Source organism: Anomalospiza imberbis, chromosome 1 (genome assembly GCF_031753505.1).
Source record: "Anomalospiza imberbis isolate Cuckoo-Finch-1a 21T00152 chromosome 1, ASM3175350v1, whole genome shotgun sequence".
Classification (NCBI taxonomy): domain Eukaryota; kingdom Metazoa; phylum Chordata; class Aves; order Passeriformes; family Viduidae; genus Anomalospiza; species Anomalospiza imberbis.
Window position 1 is genome coordinate 150162369 of NC_089681.1, and position 20489 is coordinate 150182857.

General features: G+C 47.6%; 1 protein-coding gene across 1 annotated transcript in view; it reads right to left on the minus strand.

Moving 5' to 3' along the window:
* Positions 1-20489, minus strand: part of WNT3A (Wnt family member 3A) — an 89423-nt gene that overhangs the window by 20830 nt on the left and 48104 nt on the right. The window contains exon 2 of the mRNA XM_068176103.1: positions 16823-17064. Coding sequence (XP_068032204.1) covers positions 16823-17064 — 242 coding nt within the window. The remainder of the gene's footprint in view (positions 1-16822; positions 17065-20489) is intronic.

Consider the following 20489-nt stretch of genomic DNA (forward strand, 5'->3'; position numbering starts at 1 on the left):
GAGAGCCTGCTGAATATTTCTGATCAGTTGGGTCCAGCAACCTTTAATCATGCAAATGGCTCACGTCTTCTGTGCAGCTCCAGACTTGCCAGCAAAAGGTTTGCAGGACTGAAATTGGGTTTTGTCCTGGGCACAACAAAGCTGCTGATGGTTCCAGGATGGAAAATGCATCCCAACAAACAGATGCTTCTCTCTGGTCAGCTGTGAGGAGAGGAAATTCTGGTGCTTGTAAATCACATGTTCCAAACAGTCTTGTTAGTGGGCAATATCATTCAGGAGCTCAGTGGATGTATTGGTATTTCGTGGAATCTCAGACTGATGGAGTGGTTTGGGCTGGAGAGGAACTGGAAGATCACCCAGGCCCACCTCTGCCAGGAGCAGGGACACCTTCCACTATCCCAGGCTGCTCCAAGCCCCATCCAACCTGGCCTTGGGCACTTCCAGGGATCCAGGGGCAGCCACAGCTCCTCTGGGCACACTGTGCCAGGGCCTGACCACCCTCACAGGGGAGAATTTTTTTCCCCAATATCCCACCTAACTCTCTTCCCTTTCAGCTTAAAGCCGTTGCCATCTAACCAATGAATGTCCCACCCCCTGTCGGTGACCCTAGAACAGATGGCAAAGCCACCTACAGAATGTGAATTCTACCAAAGTCAGGAAGAAGTTCTTTACTCAGAGGGTGGTAAGGCCCTGGAACAAGTTGCCCAGGAGAATTTGGGGAGGCCCCATCCCTGAAGGGTCCAAGGCCAAGCTGGACAGGGTTTAGAGCAAGCTGGGATAGTGGAAGGTGTCCCTGACCACGGCAGGGAGTTGGAATTGGATGATCTTTGAGGTCCCTTCCAACCCAAACCATTCCCGGAGCCTGATTCTGGGAAATCTCAAAATCTGCTACACCAAGAACGAGGCCAATGAAAATGCCATGTGTCACATGGAAGGAGCACTCCCCAAACTCTCCAGCAAAGGGCGAGTCATGAGATTCACTCGATCTCCGGGCCCATTTAACCCAAGTCTTCATTTCAGGAATTTTTATGGGGTCATTGCAAAGGCTCCTTCATTTGTGCCTTCAGAGGGAGAGACTGGGGTACCTGGGGCAGCTGCTGGTAGGTGATTTCCCTCATGGAGCCTTGCAGGGCACACGTAGGAGCTGTCAGAAATACTAATATGGGAGCACAGGCCTCAACTGGAAATCTTAAAGAGGGGATTAGAACAGATGAGTCCTCATTTAGCTTTCCAGAACAACAGCAGAGATAAATCTGGCTGCTCCTTTGGAGTGTGTTAAAGGAGGATTTCCTGGGAGGTGGATCCCCTCAGTGGGGTATTATTGTCTGGGCCGTGGGGCGGGAAGGAATGGATTAAGCAACTGGCAATGGGATGTGGGGCCTTTGCCTGTGCTGACAATGGATCTTAGCTGGGGAGGGTGGAAAGCTGTCAGTGGGTGTAGGAAATCAGGGTTGGTTCCTGGCTTTTTCCTGGAGGCCACACTGCTGCTCTGGAGCTGAGAATTACTCCTCAGATGTTCAGCCATGGCTCTGCTGGACCTCCTGGTGTGGAGGAGGCAGAAGTTGGGTCACCCACCCACTGCCCAGTCCTGTCCTGCAGTAGAACAATGCCAATGCTGGTAAGAAATGTTATATCCTGTCCATAAATCACTCCTGGGTCCCACCATCCTCTCGACTTTCTTGAAGATGCACAATCTTTTGTGCTGTTTCTTGTTACAGTGGGAGTTTGGGGATGTTTTCCTTCCAATCTTCATGGTTGTTCTATTGTGGATAATAGTGCTTTGGGCATCACCAGCAACCTTGGTGCTAATTTTGGGGATTGGTGGAAACTCACACAGAGTTCAGAAAGTGAGAGCTCAGCTGAGCAAAGCAGAGAGAGGTTTTGGTGAGGAACTGAAGGGATTCTTTGAATTTCAGGGCCTGCGTTTGCTCTTATTTTAATGCTGAGTGCAACACGCAGCATGTGAGGCTCAGAGTCCTCTTGAATAAATACATTTTTTAACCCAAGACATAAAATGCCCACTATCTGCAGATCCACATAGTTTCACAGAGCTGCTTAGAGGTCAAGCACTGAGACGAAGAGCTCCCAGATGGTGAGTTTTACACAAGGAAGACAAATCTTTCACCCAAGCTGGTTAACCTCCATTGGGTTAAATCAGTTTTTATGGCAGGGCAGTTTGCTCAGGTGAGGTTCAAGGCAGGTTTGAGTATTATCTTGGGTGAGGAGCTGAATTCAAGCTGTGAGGGCTGGAATGACTCCCCAGCAGCTCCTGGATCACTTTTGGCTCTCCAATATTTTGTTGATGGTTTCTGGCCTGGCTGTGGCCTGTGAGCAGCAGGGCTGTGCCCAGTGGGTGTCGGAGCCCAGCACCAGCAGCCTGGGTCACTCTGGGATGTGGTTTTCATACTCAGATCAGCTCCAGAGGAGTCACCACCACCCTCTGAGGCAGTCCTGGTAAACCACCAGCCTGGACCTGCTGACGTGCATCGCCTGTGGAGATAGCAGGAAGAGGAGCCACCATCCCACCCCGAGGTTCATCCCAAGCTGTCTAATCCCAGTCAAGACCAAGCTTAGCTCCTTGTGAGTTTGCGGGCCCCAAGCTGGGCAACTCCCTGGGGGCTCCCCTGGCAGGGGAGACCCTCCTGGAGCGGTTCTGTGTCAGGAACGAGAGACACGTTGGACTTTTTCGGTCTTCAGCTTCTGTTTATTGTTATCTTATCAAAACTTCAGCACACTGTCTGCACCAGACTCTGTGTGCAGGAAAAGCAGCACAAAAATGGCTAAAGACCTCGTGTTGCAAGGCCTTTTGAAGTCTAATCAAAAACTAAGCTACCCAATTAAGAAGTGACACCTAAATTATTTTCCTTTCTAACCCAATAACTGACCCCTAAAGACCCGCAATGTGGATTTTTCTACCCAATTACAAGATACCACCTAAGCTCAAGAAGAAAGAGGAAGAAGAAGGAGAAGGGAACTCAAGACAACACCCTATATCCTACATCTTGAACCCATCTATAACATACCAAAAATCCTAAAACCTAAATGTCTCACCCATGTGACACACTACACCACTCTCTACAGTCTCTGCAATTTATTTCACACATTAGTGGTTTCTAGCTTACCTTGAGGCTTTGGAAGTTTTCTCCATGAATGAGGGACAAAGTCAGTGCTCCCCTGGGGGTCAGGACACCCCAGAGCAGACAGAGAAATATTCCCAGTGCCCTGGGTTTCCACAGCTCCTCTGTCATTTTAAGCCAGGCTAACTTCCCCACTTGCCCAGTCTGAGCTAAGAGCACCCTCCTTATTCTAGCAGCATTGATGAAACCAAATAAAAGCCTAAAGCACCAGGAGTCACAAACCTCACAAAAGAAAGTGCAGCCCTGCATTTACAAACCAGCAGTGAGCTCCAAGCCTCTTAAATATCAGAAGATCCATCCCTACCAAGAAAATGCCAATATACTTCCAATAGTACAATTGAACAAGCCCAATATAATGTGGTTTTAGCCAACCACATTAGTGGTCAACCCCATAAAAGGGATAAATACAGGCAGTGAATTGTCCGGGGTGCTTGACGCAGTGACCTCACTGAGTTGCAACACCAGTGATTACAGGCTCTTTTCCAGCTGGAATGCTGATCCATATGGTTTTAAATTGCATCTACCCCACTCTCCAGACTTGGAATAACTAATATTTTGTAGCCAGCACCAGTGTAAGAAGCTCATGCGGTACTGGTGGATGTTAGAGCAAAGTATATGTGAAAAATCAGGTTAAATATGAAAATATGTTTGGAATCCTTAAAAAAAAAAATCAACCCATGAAACAAACACCTTTTGCACTTCACTGTTTCTTTTTAAAAAATCACTGGCTTTGTGTCAGGTTGGTGTGAGGATATCAGGGACGCCACAGTAGTTTTAACATGTGCTGGAAACATCCAAGGTGAGGTTGGATGGGGATCTGAGCAACCTGACCCAGTCCAAGATGTCCCTGCTCATGGCAGGGCTTGGACTAGGTGACCTTTAAAGACCCCTTCCAAAAATCACCTCCATTTTCCTCCTTTTTTCCCCAACTTTTTATTTTTCATCCCAGCCCTTCCTGACCCTTTTCCAGATGGCCCGGCTGGCTCAGAAGCAGGAAGAGGGAAAAGCTGGGAAAAGAGAAAAGCAGGAAAAGGAAAGAACAGGAAAAGGGAAGGGCAGGAAAGAGGAAAAATCAGGAAATTGCTCCGGCTAAAAAAAACACTGACATCACCTCCATTTTCCTCCTTTTTTTCCCATCCTATCCTATAGTTTTCCCAAACTAGCCCATAAACAAACAAAAGGGTCAATGACTAATGGGGCAGGAATATTCTGGAGGTCAGTGGTTGGCACTGCTTGAAGTGAGGAGATTTTAGGGCGAGTTTTTTAACTTTAAATTTGCTGTATTGCAGTTGGAAATAAATGATCTTTAAGGCCCCTTCCAGCCCAAACCATTCTATGGTTCTATGAGTTGATTCTTCCCACATATTGGTCACTGATTATTTGATTTATTTACTGAACCCTTGGGAAAACACTGGAAACACAGAACTGAGAAGTGAGGTGGTGATTTTCTGCTGGTTGGGAAGTTCAGATGTTCTGTCCCTTTGAGAGCCAGCACTAGCAGACAAAATCTGTTGTCTTTCCCAATGGAAAAACAATGAGATAGAGAATTTGATGGTAAAACATTTATATCCTCTTCAATCTGTCCTGATCCACAGAGATCAATGGTATCAGGGTGTGTTTGGGCCAGGGTTATAATTAATAAAGCCATAAACAGAATTTTACAGAACTTAATATTTGCCTTCAGAGTCACCAAATCCTGCCTGAAGCGTTCAGGTGCAAGTGATGGATCTTGAAGGAGAAGACCCCTTGTTCAGAGGAGCAAAATGCAAAGAATATTCTTAATTTTAAGCACTGGGCAAGGATTACAACTCAAATATCAATCTCACCAGAGTACCACAGAACGTTTTCCGTAAAAACTGGGCTCCACAGAGCTCCCATCTACCCCTTCAGGATGCATTTACATCTTCAAATCCATCTCTCAAGGAATCTGTATGTGAAATCCAGTCAGAAAAGCAGACTGGAGATCTTGCATGAACAGAAACAAATTTCTTCACCAAACCCAACTGCACTGAAATTAATTTTCACCCTTTTATTTTTCTATGAGAAAAATCTGTGCAATTTCCTAGGGGAGCATCTTCATGTCAGGACTCAGCAGTTGTAACTTGAGAATAAACCACAGATTTGGGTCTTATCTCCTACTGCTATCGTTTTATAGAGCTGCAAGTCTCTATAAATGAATTTAGAGGGGTGTTTGGGTGACCACTGCTCAATTTTAATTCAATATTTAGGCAGAATGAAGGAGTTTGGAGTTCATACCATGGCTAAGGTTAGTAACAAGGGTCAAAAAAACTTAATATATTCTAGGAAATTCTGTTCTGCTTTATTTTTAAGAGTTGAAAATCTGATGGACCATGTAAGAGTCTGAATTTTTGGGCTGATTAAGTGTTTTATCTGGTTAATGTCAGACTTTTTTTTTTTTGTTTGAGAAGATAAAATCATTCAGCCTCAATAATATAAAAAACACTCTTGTATTCTATAAAATACTAAAGATGTGAGTCTATGATGGTTTAAAGATTTTCTATTTAGTATAACATAACTAAATAGATGTTATACTAAACATCATCATTAGTATATTTATTTTAAAAATAAATAAAATACCTAATTTTCAAGAATTCAAATGAAACTATCTTAAATGTGGGGGGAAAAAAAGGGCAAAAAACCCATTAGGAAAAAACAGAGTTGTGAATTTTTTTTTTTTCCTGAAAATTAAGGGGAACCTGCAAAACATCTCCAGTTTGGTGCAGCTTCTTTTTCTGATGGAAAACTGGCTCAGAAGAATAAATAAACACATTTTGGACAAGATACAATATCTCCTAGGCTGAATCTCGTGTGCTTAGCCTAAGGGGTCTCCAACTTTTTCATGGCTCCGGGTGAGCAGAAACATCTCCTGGTGCCCTCCCCACCCATTCACACTCCCACAACATCCCTGTGGCAACAGCTTCCCTGGGAAAGCAGCGTGATTAGAAAAGGATAAGCCATAATTATTAGCTATCACTGAGTGTGATTTAGCACCTGGAAATAATGGGGAGGAAATTGTGCCAGGTGCTGAGTCAGCAAACTGCAGCCTTACCGGGAAGTGTTGCTGCCCTGTCGATCAAACTGCAGGGAAATGCTCGTGGAGGCCAATAAGGGTTCCTAAATTGGGTTTTGAGAGCTGCAGGGCCCTGCGTGTGACCTCCTTTGGAATATCCAGGTGGTTCTGTGGTGGCTCCGTGGGAAATGGAGAGGCAGAGGAAGGAGAATCTTCTCTGCAGGACCCAGAACCTGAATCAGAACCTCTCTTCTCTGCCTTGTTCCCCACCACTTCTCCTGGTTGGGTCATGAGTGCTTTGTAAACTGATTTTCTTCTCTGGGAAGGGTGAGATGAGTCAAATTGAAACAAAAAGTGAAAGACACTTTCTCCACTCAGGACCTGTTCCCAGGGCTTGAGGATAGCTCTGCATTTCCCAGGATCTGGTGGCTTTCTGCATTTCTCTTGGTGTTTTTACAGAATCATACAAATATTTGGGCTGGAAAGGACCTCAAAGTCCATCCAGTGCCACCCCTGCTGTGGGCAGGAACACCTTCCACTATCCCAGGCTTCTCCAAGCCTCGTCCAACCTGGCCTTGGGCACTTCCAGGGATCCAGGGGCAGCCACAGCTTCCATGGAAAATCTGTGCCAGGGCCTCTCCACCCTCTGAGTAAAGAACTTCCTAACATCTATAGAATTCGTATTCTATAGACTACTTTGCCATCAGATTTTAGGGTCACCTCCAGCCAAAGCTCCAGAGCTTTCCTGAGGTTCACCACACCACCTTCCACCTCTTTAAAAAGCCTGCCCAGACCAAAACCAACCCACAAGAGTTCCCTTCAAGCCCTTCCCTGGAGCATATTCAGACTGTGCCATATCCTCTTCCCTCTTTTATGGGCCCACCTAGCAGTGGCCTCTCCAGGAGCATCTCTGTGACCCCTGGGAGCACAGTGAAAGTGGGCAGGAGACAGAGCACCACACACTGCAGGGCTTCATGTCGTGGGTCAGCTTCACACAGCCCTCAGCTGCCTCAGCTTCACCCATCTCATGCAGTTTGCCAAAAATGCCACTTCTGTGCACCTCCTTTGCCTGTCCTGGCACAGGAAATCTTCCCACCTGCATCAGGTGGAGCTCTCCAACCCCTTTGCATCCCCCAATATTTTGGAGCCCCCCAAAACCTGCTTTCCTCCTACTCCTGCTTGTCCCCACTGCTCAGCTGTGCTCTCATCATTCCTAGGAGCACATCATTCACCTGCACAACAGAAATCCAGAGTCACAGCAATCCTCTTGAGCCATTCCCTCTCCTGGTGACCGATCCCTGCCCCTCTCTCAACCCTGTTGATCTTTTTGGATGGGCAAGTCCTCACTTTGAAGGAGATGCTCCCAGAAACATTAGGCTGAGGAAACAAGGAGTGAGAGAGGCTGAACCATCCAGGCACAGGTTTCCTCCTGCACCAGAGCTCAGTAGGGAATGTGCTAAGCAATATCCTGCTGGAAAACGCCATGGTGCTCTGCAGGAGACACTCCCATTCCCCTGCCATGCAAGCCCATCGCAGGAAAAACCAGGCAGGGCATCTTTATCCACCCTGGTTTTCCTTTGTCTGCTCGAGGATGGAGAGGAGGAAAATCTCTGCTGGTTAAATAGGAATCCAACTGATGCCTCAGGTTTTAGCTTTTATATTTTTTAGATCCTGTGCTGCTTTAGTGTGTGGGTCTGGGCTTCATATCAGGGGATGGTGAGCTCTCTGCACAGAGCAGGGAGACAAAACAATTCCTTCTCCAGCTGGGCACCAAGGACAAATGATCCAAATCTCAGCCCCAAGAGCACAAACAACGTGGGCTGAAGAGAGAAAAACAAGCAGGATGGGACTGCATGGGCTAAAGCTGGAATGGGACAATGAACTCCAATGTGCAAATGGAGCAGAACTGATCACAGTGAGAGCCCCCGGGAGCGGTCGTGCATTTTGGGAGCATTTTGGTTCATCCTGGGTGCAGCCCTGGCTGAGCTCTGGTGCTGCCCAAGGTGGATCCATGGAGGAGATCCTTTCAATAAATCCCTGCTTTATTCTTTAACTCTGTCCAGTCTCTGTTCTAGGTCAGCCTTCACAAGAGATCACAACCAGATGATCCCACAGCCCCTTCTGGCCTTAAAATCCCCTCCTCTATTCAGCACTGCCAGCTCCTAACACATCTCCCAAGAAGAAAAGCCACATTCACGGGCTTGGATCCCTCTTGTCAGGAGGGACATAGAAGACACGTTTCTCACTCCTTTTGGCTCTTTGGGACGTAGAAGCCACATTTATCTCCTCAACCAGCGAAACCCACCCAGGGAACGGCGCTCCCCGGGTCCGGAGCCATCCCAAAGCAGCCCCCAGCTCATCTCCCTTCCCCCCATCATCCGGGTGAAGGCGACCAAGCCTCCGCTGTCGCTGCTTCCCTGCTTGGCTCCCGTCCATGCGTGTGTGTGTGTGTGTGTGTGTTTGTGCCTCCCGTGGCGCGCCAAGGGCCCGTTTGGGGCCGGGATTCTCCCGGGACAAAGGGATGCTAATTCAGCTCCCTCTGCTGTTCCCTTTTGTCTAGGGCTAGCTCCCACGCTTGGACTTGGCACTCTCGGGATGCGGCAGAGGGAGCTCCTTGTTGCGCCCAACCTGAGCTCGCTTTGGGGAATGCGATGTACCCAGCAGGGAAAGGGGAAGGAGGGGAGGGGAAAGGGGGAAGGAAATAAATCCATAATTCCGCGCAGCCCCGCTCCCTGCCAGGCCGGCGCATTGTGAGCGCAGCCCGAGGCAGAAGTTTCCAGTGCCTCCCGCCGCCGGGAGAGACGCCACCGGTTTTGTAGCCACGGGCTGCCTTGCTGCTTCTCCCTTCACTGATCCCCCGTCTGGTGTTTAAGTAGCCAGGAAAAAAAAATAAAACAAACAAACAAACAAAAACCCTAAAAACAAAACACAAAAAAACTCCACAAAAAAAACCCTAAAAAAACCCAAAAAACAAATACAAAAAAAAGAAAAAAAATAAAAAAGAAAATTCCCAAAAGCCCCTCTGAAAGAAAACAAACAAACAAACAAACAAATCAAAAAAACCCTAAAAAACCCAAAACAAACAAACAATTAAAAAAAAAAAAACCACAAAAAAACCCCCTGCATGTCAGGGTTGACAGATGAGTGGGAGGTGGAGGGAGTGCAGAGAGCAAAAGGCACCGGCTACTGGAATTGCTGCCGTTTCTTTTTGCCCATCACTCCTCTCAGGGTTTGCAGCCTGTGCCGGGTGTTGGCTGTTTACAGCCGGTTCCATGGGCTGTCTCCTCTCCAGATGCACGGGAGCCAGGTCCTTATCCCGGGGTTAACTGTGCAGGTAGGGAGGTGATGAGGTCAGAGTCTCTAAGAAACCCCAAAAATGCTTGAGCCCACAGACCCGAGGGCACTGGGGATGGAGAGGCAGATGCAGCCAGGTGTGATGTTATCCACAGTCTCCTGGGTGCCATCCCTGACCAGGGCTTGTCCTTGGACACCTCGGAAGTCACCAGCGGATGAACTGACCCCTCTGATGGTCCTAACTAATGGTTCCAGCAGCAAGAGAAGGAGCTCCTCACCACCTCACTGGATTCCTGCTCCCAAAAGCTGAGGGAGAACACCTTGGCTCCTTGCCTCAGCATCTCTCTTTGCTGCCCTTGCAACCTGCAGCTCTCGCCAAGGCTCAGGGGAAGCTGTGAATCCCCCAGGACTCTGTGGGCTGCAAACCAGGGATGCAGCCACAGCTCATCCAGACCTCCCCAAGCTGCTTGCCCAGTGTGCTGCAGCTCCAACACTCTGCCTGTACTGAGTTAGCTACCCAAAACCCAGCTCAGGAAGGCTGCAGCCAGGAATTTGGGCTGGAGTGGACTCAGCACTGCAGCATCCCCTCACCCCATGCAGCAATCCCCACTCCAAGCTCAATTTGCATGGACACTAAACCCAACTGGAGCTCCTGTCTTGAGTCAGGCTGTGCCAGCCTTTTCCCCAGCAGAGCTGGCAAACCTCTGGCTCGCAGGACTGCTGCATCCTGCCGGCTAAGCGGAGCTTGCACAGTCCCATTTTCAATCCTGATCCTTCCAGTTTCCTTCCCCATAGTTACAGGGCAGAGTTTGTAGATCTCCGTTGTTGATACCGGGGCAGCTGCCCAAATTGCCATTAGCGGAGAGGTAGACGGGGTGTGGTTGGAAATCAGATCCTCTTGGGAAGAGTTTCATGAGAGAGCGGAGAGTACCTCCTACATGTAACAAACCTCCTGGATGGATCACTATCTTGTGGCTTTCTGCTCATGCCTTACTTTATTGCAGAAGTGGAGAAGGCTGATCCAGAGCAGGGAAAAGGAGTGTGTGGGGGGGGGAACGTTTGGCTCGGAGACAACTGAGATGCCAGAATGCCATCAGGAAAATGTGATGAGATCTGCTAAATATATTAATTTTAAATCATTATGAGATGTTATTATGCCTTGAATAGCAAGGGATTGGCTACATTCAGTGGTTCAGGAGATCCTTTCCATGTGCCATGTGGTTCCATTATAAAAATGGCCTCTCCATCTGGAGCTCGATGTCAGGATTGCTTTCTAACAGGAGAAATGTGGGGGGTGGGAACTATTTGCCCCCAAAATGGGCCTCTAAGAAGCACCCATGGAAGTCTGAGGCTGTAGCCCTAGGCTCCCTCTATAGTCAATGGAGAGAAATAAACATCTTGCTATGATTCATGTTATCCTGAGATAGGTGTCTGAGATAGGTCAGATGAATTGCTCCCCGGAGATGCCGACTGCTCTCCACTGACTACAAAGGGAGCCTGGGGTGACTCGCTCAGACTTTGACAGCTAACTCTGGGAGATGAGATCAGGCCCATCAGGGAGCCTGGGGAGCGATGTTGTTATGACACAGCAAGAAAAAAATATGGAGGAGACTTGTGACTCCAAGGGATTATAACTGGATTTAAAAGTCTGGTTCTGTTCTCACCTAATCTGGGGAAAAATTCACGTGGATTTCACCAGACATGAGATGAGCTTCCTCATCCACAATGGTAAAGAGTCAACCCTGGCACACAGCTTTGTTTGGGCTTTCTTGAGAGAAAGAACACATGGGGCTTATCCCCAGAATGTCTAGAGTCCAAAATAAACCACACTTCACAAATAAGCCAAGCCCGAAATCAGCCTGCCAGCAAAGGTGACAGTGCCCAGCATTCCACAAGAAACTGGATGTGATTTGAATCCCACCTCTCTCAGGTGCTAGACAGATGCCTGCTCTGCCCTTCATGTAGTCCCTGGGAGCAAGAATCTTCTCATCTAGAGCCGGTCTCCCTGGATTCCCTCAGTGATTGATGGAGAGATGTAGAAACGTCAGGGTATGAATAATTTAATCCGAACTGTCTGGAGTACATCAGATGAATCATGCCCTGCAGGACCCCAGCAACAACTGGAATTACCTTGACCTGTCTCGCTGTCTGGCATGAAGGACCCAAAGCTTTGCTGACCCACTGCTCTTCTGCGGGCCCCAGTTTTAACTTCTTAGGAAGCCTAAGTAGCAAAGAAAATGGTCAGTGCTAGAAGAGAAAATAGAGGGGCTGGTTGTCTACACCAGAGCAGTGGAGGAGATATGTAAAGAGGAGGCTGTCTATCTCTTGGTGATATGTCAAGGCAAAATGTCCTTTGGGAAGAGATGCTGCAGTCAAATTCAGATTTTGGTTTCATTCCAGAAGTCTCGAGGGGAAATTCTCCAGTCTGGATCATGCAAGAAGCCTACTTGGATAATGACAGTCACGTCAGGCCATGAACAGGCATTGTGTGCTCTGCTGTGGGAAGGAATGAGGCACTGGAGATCCAGGGATTTCAGATCCCTGCCGGTAACACGCTGTTAGTGCTGCCCCTCTCCACTGCCAGGGGACCTTCAAATGGATTATTTGGTGTCACTTCCTGAAGGACACTCTGCCATGTTTGCAGCACAGTGTCATCTGCAGGAACGTGGTGAGGGAAGACAATAGGAAATTTTTAGGCTTTGTGGTCATTCTGGGTAAGATGAAAGGGAGATCCCATCCCATCCCATCTTGATTTGAGATGGAAGTGCTGGAAGGCAAGACACCCCCCTAGTTTAATAGCAAATATAGTGGTCTGAAATATTTCACTGCATGTTCAGCCTGGTGGGTGCCCAAACAGGAGCTGCACCAGAAAGGAGACTCAGGAGAAAAGGAGACTCAGGGGTGACCTCATCACTCTCCACAGCTCCTGAAAGGTGGCTGTGCTCAGGTGGGCTTGGGCTCTTTCTCCAGGAACTGACAGAACCAGAGGACACAGCCTCAAGCTGCACCAAGGGAAGTTTAGGTTGGATATCAGGAAAAGGTTTTTCACAGAAAGGGTGATAAAGTTCTGGAATGGCTGCCCGGGGAGGTGGTGGAGTCACCATCCCTGGGTGTGTTTAACAAAGCCTGGATGTGGCACTGGGTGCCAGGGTTGAGTTGAGGTGTTGGGGCTGGGTTGGACTGGATGATCTTGAAGGTCTCTTCCCACCTGGTCATTCTGTGATTCTGTGAATTCTGTGATTCTGTGAATGGACAGGGCTTTGCTGGACACAGACAGGATTAACCCCGAGGGACACAAGCAGTGGGTCACTCCACCGCTGCTGTGACTCTCAACATTTGCCTTGGAGCGGGGTCGGGCGGCCAACCATTATTTCCGGAATGAATTTACGCCCCCCAGGCCTTGGTCACCCATTAGGCTCTCATTTGTCCGCTGGGGAATTTGATGTACGTCCTCGCAGGGCACATCCGATGGGTGCAGAGCCACGGGACACCCCTGCCCCGGCTCGTTCCCACCCCCTCGTGCGCCCAAAGCACACAGAACAGGCCGGAGCGGCTTCCCAAGGCTGCACACGAGTGTTAAAGTCTAATAAACAAGCCCTGCCGGCCGGGGCTGAAAGAATCCGAGCCCTCTCCAACAAAGCATTTAATCCAGTTTGGCGTAACCTTTGACATTATTAGGGATCGCAGTGACCCTAATCCAATCAGATTGATTAACTAAAGCGGAGACCCCATAAGCAGACCCCCCTCTGGCCTCTGCTATTTAGTCCTGACCAAACAGTGGGAGAGACGTGCCGTATTTACACCACAATGGGTCGGCGCTGAGAACCTGTTTCATTACAGAGAGACTTAAACTCCCATTACTCCATCAATGTATCGTTCTTCAATAGTTCATTAAAAGCTGCTCCTCCACAATAACTATTAACCATTTCTCAGCCCAGCTGGCAGGTTTAAAGCCCTGGCCAGTCTTTAGCAGAAGGAGGTGGGAGTGAGTGAAAGAAGTAGATAGACAAGGGCTCCCTTTTTAAATTTAAACGAACAGCGGGCTTAAATAGTTGGAGGTAATTTACTTTTATTGAATGCCGGGGAGGAGAGAGAGGAAACTTTTATTTTGACTTAATTATGTGCTGAGGTCCTTTAAAGAGACAGGCCCATGATAAGATTTAATTGTATTGTTTCTCTTGAGATTGGTTCATATTTCTGCCCAGAGGAGTTTCAAAGAGAGCTCATGTGGCAGCGAGAGACTCTAAACTCACAGCTTAAGCATGAACAGCCTCTTCAGCCCACAAAAGATAAAATAAAGGCAAAAGGCACAAATCCCAATGCATTGCACTTCAGCTGGAGATGGAAAATGCCTGTCAGGTTGTTCACTTTCTGCTGTCAGTGATGGGGTGTCCTTCTCCTACATCCTCCAAAGTTTTATCCTGCGCCTTTTTAGAGGCAACTCAGAAATCTTCCCTTCTCCTTGGTGAACTGAAAGATGCAACAACTGCATTATAAACTGCCAGGCCTCTCAGGCAAGTGGCTGAGCATGAGCTGTGGCTCAGTGGTCACTTCAGGTCATGTGGCCATTGCCATGTTTTTCTCCACGTCATAAAACACAGGTGAAGAAATAACAGTATTTTTCCTTTTGATATTACTGTTGCAAAAATTCAAGTGGAAGGATCCTTCCACTGTCCAGCAGTTGAGATTTGAGCTTCTGGGAGACTAGAAATGAGTTGTAGTGTCTTTATATTAGAAATGAAAGCAGCTTAAGTCCAGGTAGAGAGAAAGAGATCAGACTCAGTTCTTTCCCCATACAGAAATCCCGGTTTTTGCATTCCAAGTAGTCCAAACTGACCAAAACTCCCATTTCCTGGGGATCAGCAAGGAAGACCCAAGAGTGGCACCTGTCTGAAAGCTTCTACATGAAGCTGCACACCTGAACATACACTCCCAAGACCACAGAGGAGGAGAAAAACCCTCTTCCATAGCCCTGACCCTAAAGCTCATCTCATTACACCCCTGCCATGGGCAGGGACACATTCCACAGGCAGGGAAACCTTCCACTTTCCCAGGTTGCTCCAAGCCCATCCAACCTGGCCTTGGACACTCCCAGGGATAGGAAGTCCACTCGTCTCTGGATAATTGAATAGGGAAGTAGTCAAATAGGGTGGGATGAGGGATTTCTGCTCTTCCTCTGCCCTGGGTGACATACAAAGAGCAAGAGGGATTTAGGGTCAAGTGTTGCCTTCAACAGCAGCAGGTCAGGATCCCCTAGACATCACCATTCCCTGGTAGCCAAGCTCATCAATGCCATTCCTGTTTAATTTGTGATTCACTCCAAAATCCCAGAATTGTTAGGGTTGGAAGGGACCTCTGGAGCGTAGGCCTGGCTAAAAAAAACTATGCATAAATATAGGCTTAGCTAAAATGTGTCGGATCTTTTCCCATAAAAAGGCTGATGGGGAAAGAGAGTTTGGTTTTAGATGAGATATCAGAGCATGGCTCGTAACGGGACCAGAGTCTGGTGACAGTTTGGCACTGCTGAATCACAGCTCAAGCCTAGTCCTGAATGAGCAATGAGCTACCACAGCAGCAAGGGCAGCCCAGACACTGAGGCAGCCTCAGCAAGATTTGGGCCTGGAAAGGATTTCCTGAAGGCATTAAAATCGATCCTTTTCAGTGAAAGGAGCACAGATAGTCTATGAGGCAAAGGGGAGATGCTTCAGGAGCTGCTGAGGGAGGATGGGGTCCCCACTGACTCCCACGAGAGCTGCACTCAGATCCTGGGTGACTCAAAATCCAAGCTGCAAAACAGATTTTTGCTTCCTTGCTTTCTCTCTCTCCTTTTCCCCTTCTCTCTTTCTGGGTAGGAGCTCAAGTATGTTCCTACCCTGGGGGATCTGCCGCACAAGAATGCGACTGAGCTGTTTTTTTTTCTCCCCCTCTCCTGCTGTAGGTGAAGCAAAACTGAAGGGTGGTTTGATTCTCCCTCAAGGAACAACATTCTTCAGTTATGAAATCGTCCCAGTCTCCTCTCCCTCCCTGAGCCTGGCTACCGAGAGCCTCCAGCGTGGGGCAGGGACGGACCCTTCGTGCGGCACCACTGGGAGATAAGGGAATTTGGGAGATTGTGGGATTGGGGTTCCTCCGGGCAGCAAGGAGGTGAGGAGCAGTTTATCCACGAGGATAATTGCTACAGGAGATGTGGGCTGTGTAATCCCAGACTGCCTCCATTTCCCGGAGAGGTCATGGACTCCCCATCCCTGGAAGTCCTCAAGGCCGGGTTGGATGGGGCTTGGAGCAACATGGTCTGGGGAAAGAAAATGCCCAAATCTGTTCTGAGAAATGGGGGAAAACTAAAAAAAAAAAAAAAAACACAAAAAAAACCAAACAAAACAAAAAAAAAAAAAACCCAAAAGAAACCCAAAAACCACCAGAACAAACAAACAAACAAACAAAAACAGTTGGGAAGCACTGCAGAACAGACACCAAGGTGGGTATACAGCAATTACATACACCAGATTCCCTGAAAATATTCCAGATGCTCCTGCATCTTTTATATGAGGGAGGGAGGGAGGGAGGGAGGAAGGCCATTTTTGTGCTAAAGGGCACTTTTGTGCTAAAGGGAAAGGCAAAACTTATCCCAGACTCAGTGAGACCAGCAGGACCAGGCTGGGTTTTAAAAGACACCCATCAAGGGCAAAGAAGGATGAAGGAGTTCTCACAGGCTCCTACCAACTTACAAGGGAAAAGACCAGATACTTAAGCTTAGCTTAGGGCTTAAATCTCACAAGATTCAACAACCTAGGGCAAAAAATTTAAGAGTTCCCACTTCTATCAAGGGGTGCAGAAAGAGTTGCCCGAATTTCCACCCTGTCCTAATTTACTGTGTTCACAACCAAGGAAAGCAGAAGCATTAATTGATGGTGATTTCCCCAGGCCCTTGATCTTCACTGTATTTCATAACACTATAAAAAGTGCTGTTGTCTGTTAAGTCTAGTCCCTAGGAACCATCCCCAACAGCCCATCATTTCCCCTCTGCCATCATCTAAAGAGCTGAAATCACAGCACGGGGTCAGAAAAGGAGCCAGGTCCATCTTGAGCACTGCAAACACAATAACCCTCTGTGTTCATTCCCAGGGGTGCAGGATCATGGGATAACTCATGCTGAAAGGGACTTGGGGAGGTCTCTAGTGCAACCTCCTGCTCCCAGCTGGAACTGCGATAACCCCACTCCCTTATCCAGCTCAAGTCCTGTCTCTTGCAGGACATTTTACAGGACATTTTTTTCAAAAGGGAATGAGTTCACAGGAGGTTTCTCAAGATCCCTGCTACCGCTCCACCACAGACCTTCTGAAACCCGTAGCTCCTCACTCACCTTTATCCAGCACAGGCCCAAAGATGGCTAAGCTGTCGTTGACAGTGGTGCAGTTCCACCTTCTCCCTCGAAACTGGTGTTGGCATTCCTGGATCCCAATCTTTACACCTTCTGCCACGCTGGGCATGATCTCCACGTAGTTCCGACAGAAGCGCAGCTGCTTGGGCACCAGGCCCGGGATGCTCCCGCAGAGGATGGGCTGAGTCCCCAGGGAGGAGTATTGGTGACCAATTGCCAAGGACCTGGGCAAAAAAAGCAGGGAAAAAGAGATGCTGTCAGTCTGGATTTCACCTTTGTACTTGGTTCAGAAGAATGGGGACAGAAAATCAACATCTTCAGTTCCTCTGCATTCCCCCTCAGCAGAAAACACCATTTTAATTGTTATCCTTCTCCAAAATATCTCCTGCAGTTCCTTTTAATATCTTCCTTCCCTTTTATTTATCTTCCCACAGCCTCATTGTGCTGTGAAATATTTCCTTCCTTCCTTCCTTCCTTCCTTCCTTCCTTCCTTCCTTCCTTCCTTCCTTCCTTCCTTCCTTCCTTCCTTCCTTCCTTCCTTCCTTCCTTCCTTCCTTCCTTCCTTCCTTCCTTCCTTCCTTCCTTCCTTCCTTCCTTCCTTCCTTCCTTCCTTCCTTCCTTCCTTCCTTCCTTCCTTCCTTCCTTCCTTCCTTCCTTCCTTCCTTCCTTCCTTCCTTCCTTCCTTCCTTCCTTCCTTCCTTCCTTCCTTCCTTCCTTCCTTCCTTCCTTCCTTCCTTCCTTCCTCCTTCCTCCTTCCTTCCTCCCTCCCTCCCTCCCTCCCTCCCTTCCTTCCTCCCTTTCTTCCTTCCTCCCTCCCTCCCTTCCTTCCTCCCTCCCTTCCTTCCTTCCTCCCTTTCTTCCTTCCTCCCTCCCTCCCTCCTTCCCTCCTTCCCTCCTTCCCTCCTTCCCTCCCTCCCCAAAGATACTCAGCTCCTACAGATAATTTCCCTTGTAACCAGGGAGTCAAACATTATTTCTTTCTTTGAGACACAAGACACCTCCACGAGGTGCTTTATAGGAAATTTTGGCAGCTGAGTCAAAAGCATGTTCAGAGCTACCCAAAGGAATAACTCCAGCAGCTGAAACCATCGAGCTCTGAGTCTTTGGAAAGGCAGCACCAAGAATATGGGAAAGGGAACAGCATCATTCCGTGGGGCTTTGGTTAAGGTGAGGGGAGTGAAATTAAAGCCAAACCAAACCAACAACCAAAAACCAATCCCAGTTAAACTTTAGTGCACACTCTGTGCTCAGCCCAGTGGAAGTCTTGAAAGGAGTGCCCATGAACCTTTATGTTGGTGAAGCCTTGGAGACAAACAAGTCAGCTCTGCAGGGAGATCAGCAGATATGCAGCTAATTAGATAGATTTTAAAAGTGTTTTTTACTGGTGCTTCTAATAATAACCTTGATTACTAAAACTGAAGGGATTTTTAGAGTATAATTTCCTTTTCTTCTAATTAAATCTCTTGATTGTCTTTTCTGCCCTGAATTAATGACAAAGAGGAACCTGCCTGGGCAGTGTGTATTTCTGTTTACATTCATTTTTTGCTGTGTGGTTTTCATTTGGGAACAGCCTGGTGTGTTTGAATTATCAACAGGGTTGTCAGGGAATAAAGCCTTCACTCTCTTTTCCTCTGACTTAAAAAATAACACAAGAATTCTACCGTTGCCAAAGTCCAGAAGAAAATTAGCTTGACTTCAGCAGTTCTCTAGGCTAGGATAAAAATTCTTTTTAAATTACTTTGTTTTAAAGAGAAGGGTCCTTGCAGCCAATTAACTCCTTTCCTGGAGAGGATCTGGTCAAGAGGGGGCAGAAGTGAGAAGAAGGGGACATTCACATGGTCAGGAACCACATGTCAAGGGCTTTGCTAACTGCAGACTAAGCCTTACAAATCCATCCTCTCCAGGCAAATAAGGACATCCAGTTCTGGATCCCAAGTGGCTCCAGCTAGGAGTTTAGAACCAGGATAATCAGCTCAGCCAAGAACGTGCCCTCCAGTAAAGGAACTTTAGATGGACAAGGTGGAAGGTGTGTGGAAAAGCAAAGGATTTCCAGCTGATTTCCTGAACTTAGATGCCTCTTTCCGCCTCTGCTGGACTTCTGGGAGGTTATTAATCTCAACATTAGAGGCCAATTCATCCTACCCCAGGGAGGGTGGCTGAGACAAATGGCATGAGCTGCTCTCCAGAAGTGCCCCCTTTTTCCATCTCATTAGAAGGGGGAAGGCAGCTCACCCTGACCCAAAATTGTGTCCCTGTCACCCACATTCCAATGCTTGCTGGGGTGTCTCCAGCTGATCTGCTCACCCCAGGCTGCTTTTGCAACCAGAGAGAAGCAGACATTTCCATGCCACGCTTCCCCTGCCCAGTTTAGGTGTGTGCTTTGGGCTGGGGTGAATCATGGCCTTGCCCCCACCGGCTGTGCTGGCGAGACTCAAACCCCCCTGGGTGGCTGGGGCATGTCTGCACCATGGAAGTCTCCAGGTGAATCATGCCATGATCCCTGACAACGAGGATGGATGAGTTCCTTGAAACTGTCCCACCCAGGAAAGTTCAGGCCTGTGTTGAAGGCCACGCAGAGACCTCAGCTGGAGGAAGGAGACAAGTTCCTGCAGGCGCCTGCAGGAACCCACAGGAGAAAACTGAGGAAAGGACCCATTAAACTCATTTTCCTTATCTCAATGGCTAGATATTTTTGAGCATTAGATTAATTCAGGGTGCACAGCTGGCAGAAAGCCATCTGTGAAATGGAGCCCATGCCAAGCGTACATTTTTGTTTTCACTGTTAAATATTATACAAATCACTGGACCAACATTTCTGGACTAAAAACACCTTCTGAAACACTGCTTCAGGCTTCAGAGGACATGTTGAGTGTTGCCTCTGTCGCCTTGTTGAGTTTTAGGGTGCCACATACCCAAATTTTAATCCATTGAACTCCCACAATACAGGGACTTAGGAGGTATTCCCAGCTTTAGGACTGGGAGGTAAGTGGTCCTATCTCTGTAAACTCTCTGGAGAGATGCCTTCATTGAAATGTCCAGGGAAAAAAATTAGTTTAGTTGTTCCTACTTATCCTCCAGCCATGACTACAGAGAGTCTGAAATGTGGATGTTTTCTGGTGTCTGAAGTTAACTTTGGTGGGAACATCTGTAGAGTTTGTTTCTACATCAACTGCATTCACCAACATCCTTCCCAAAGCTTTCCAAAGCCCCTTACCCAGTTCCCAACAAAGATAAAGCATCCACTGAGTTACCATCAACCTGTTGCAGGCTCCATCCACAATGTTGTGAAGCCAGAAGGACTTATAGGAGAAGCTATAGCAGTAGGACTCTGACTAAGTTTAGTATTCCAACCTCATAAACTTTAATCATATGAACAGCCAAACTCAAGCCTGTCTCTGGGTTTTTTTTTATTGTTGTTGGTTTTTTGTTTTTTGGGTTTTTTTTTTGGTGGTTACTACAGTGGTAGAATGAAAATAGCAGTCATAGGAAAAGGAGTTTATAGGTTGGTGCCCTCAACTATTCATTTCCATTGCTGGGAAGATTATCTAAGATTAAAAAAACCCCAAAAACATACAGAAATACCTCTAATTGCTTTTTCACACTGCTCCCTGCTCAGTACAGCATGGAAACAGTCACACCTCACTTTGAT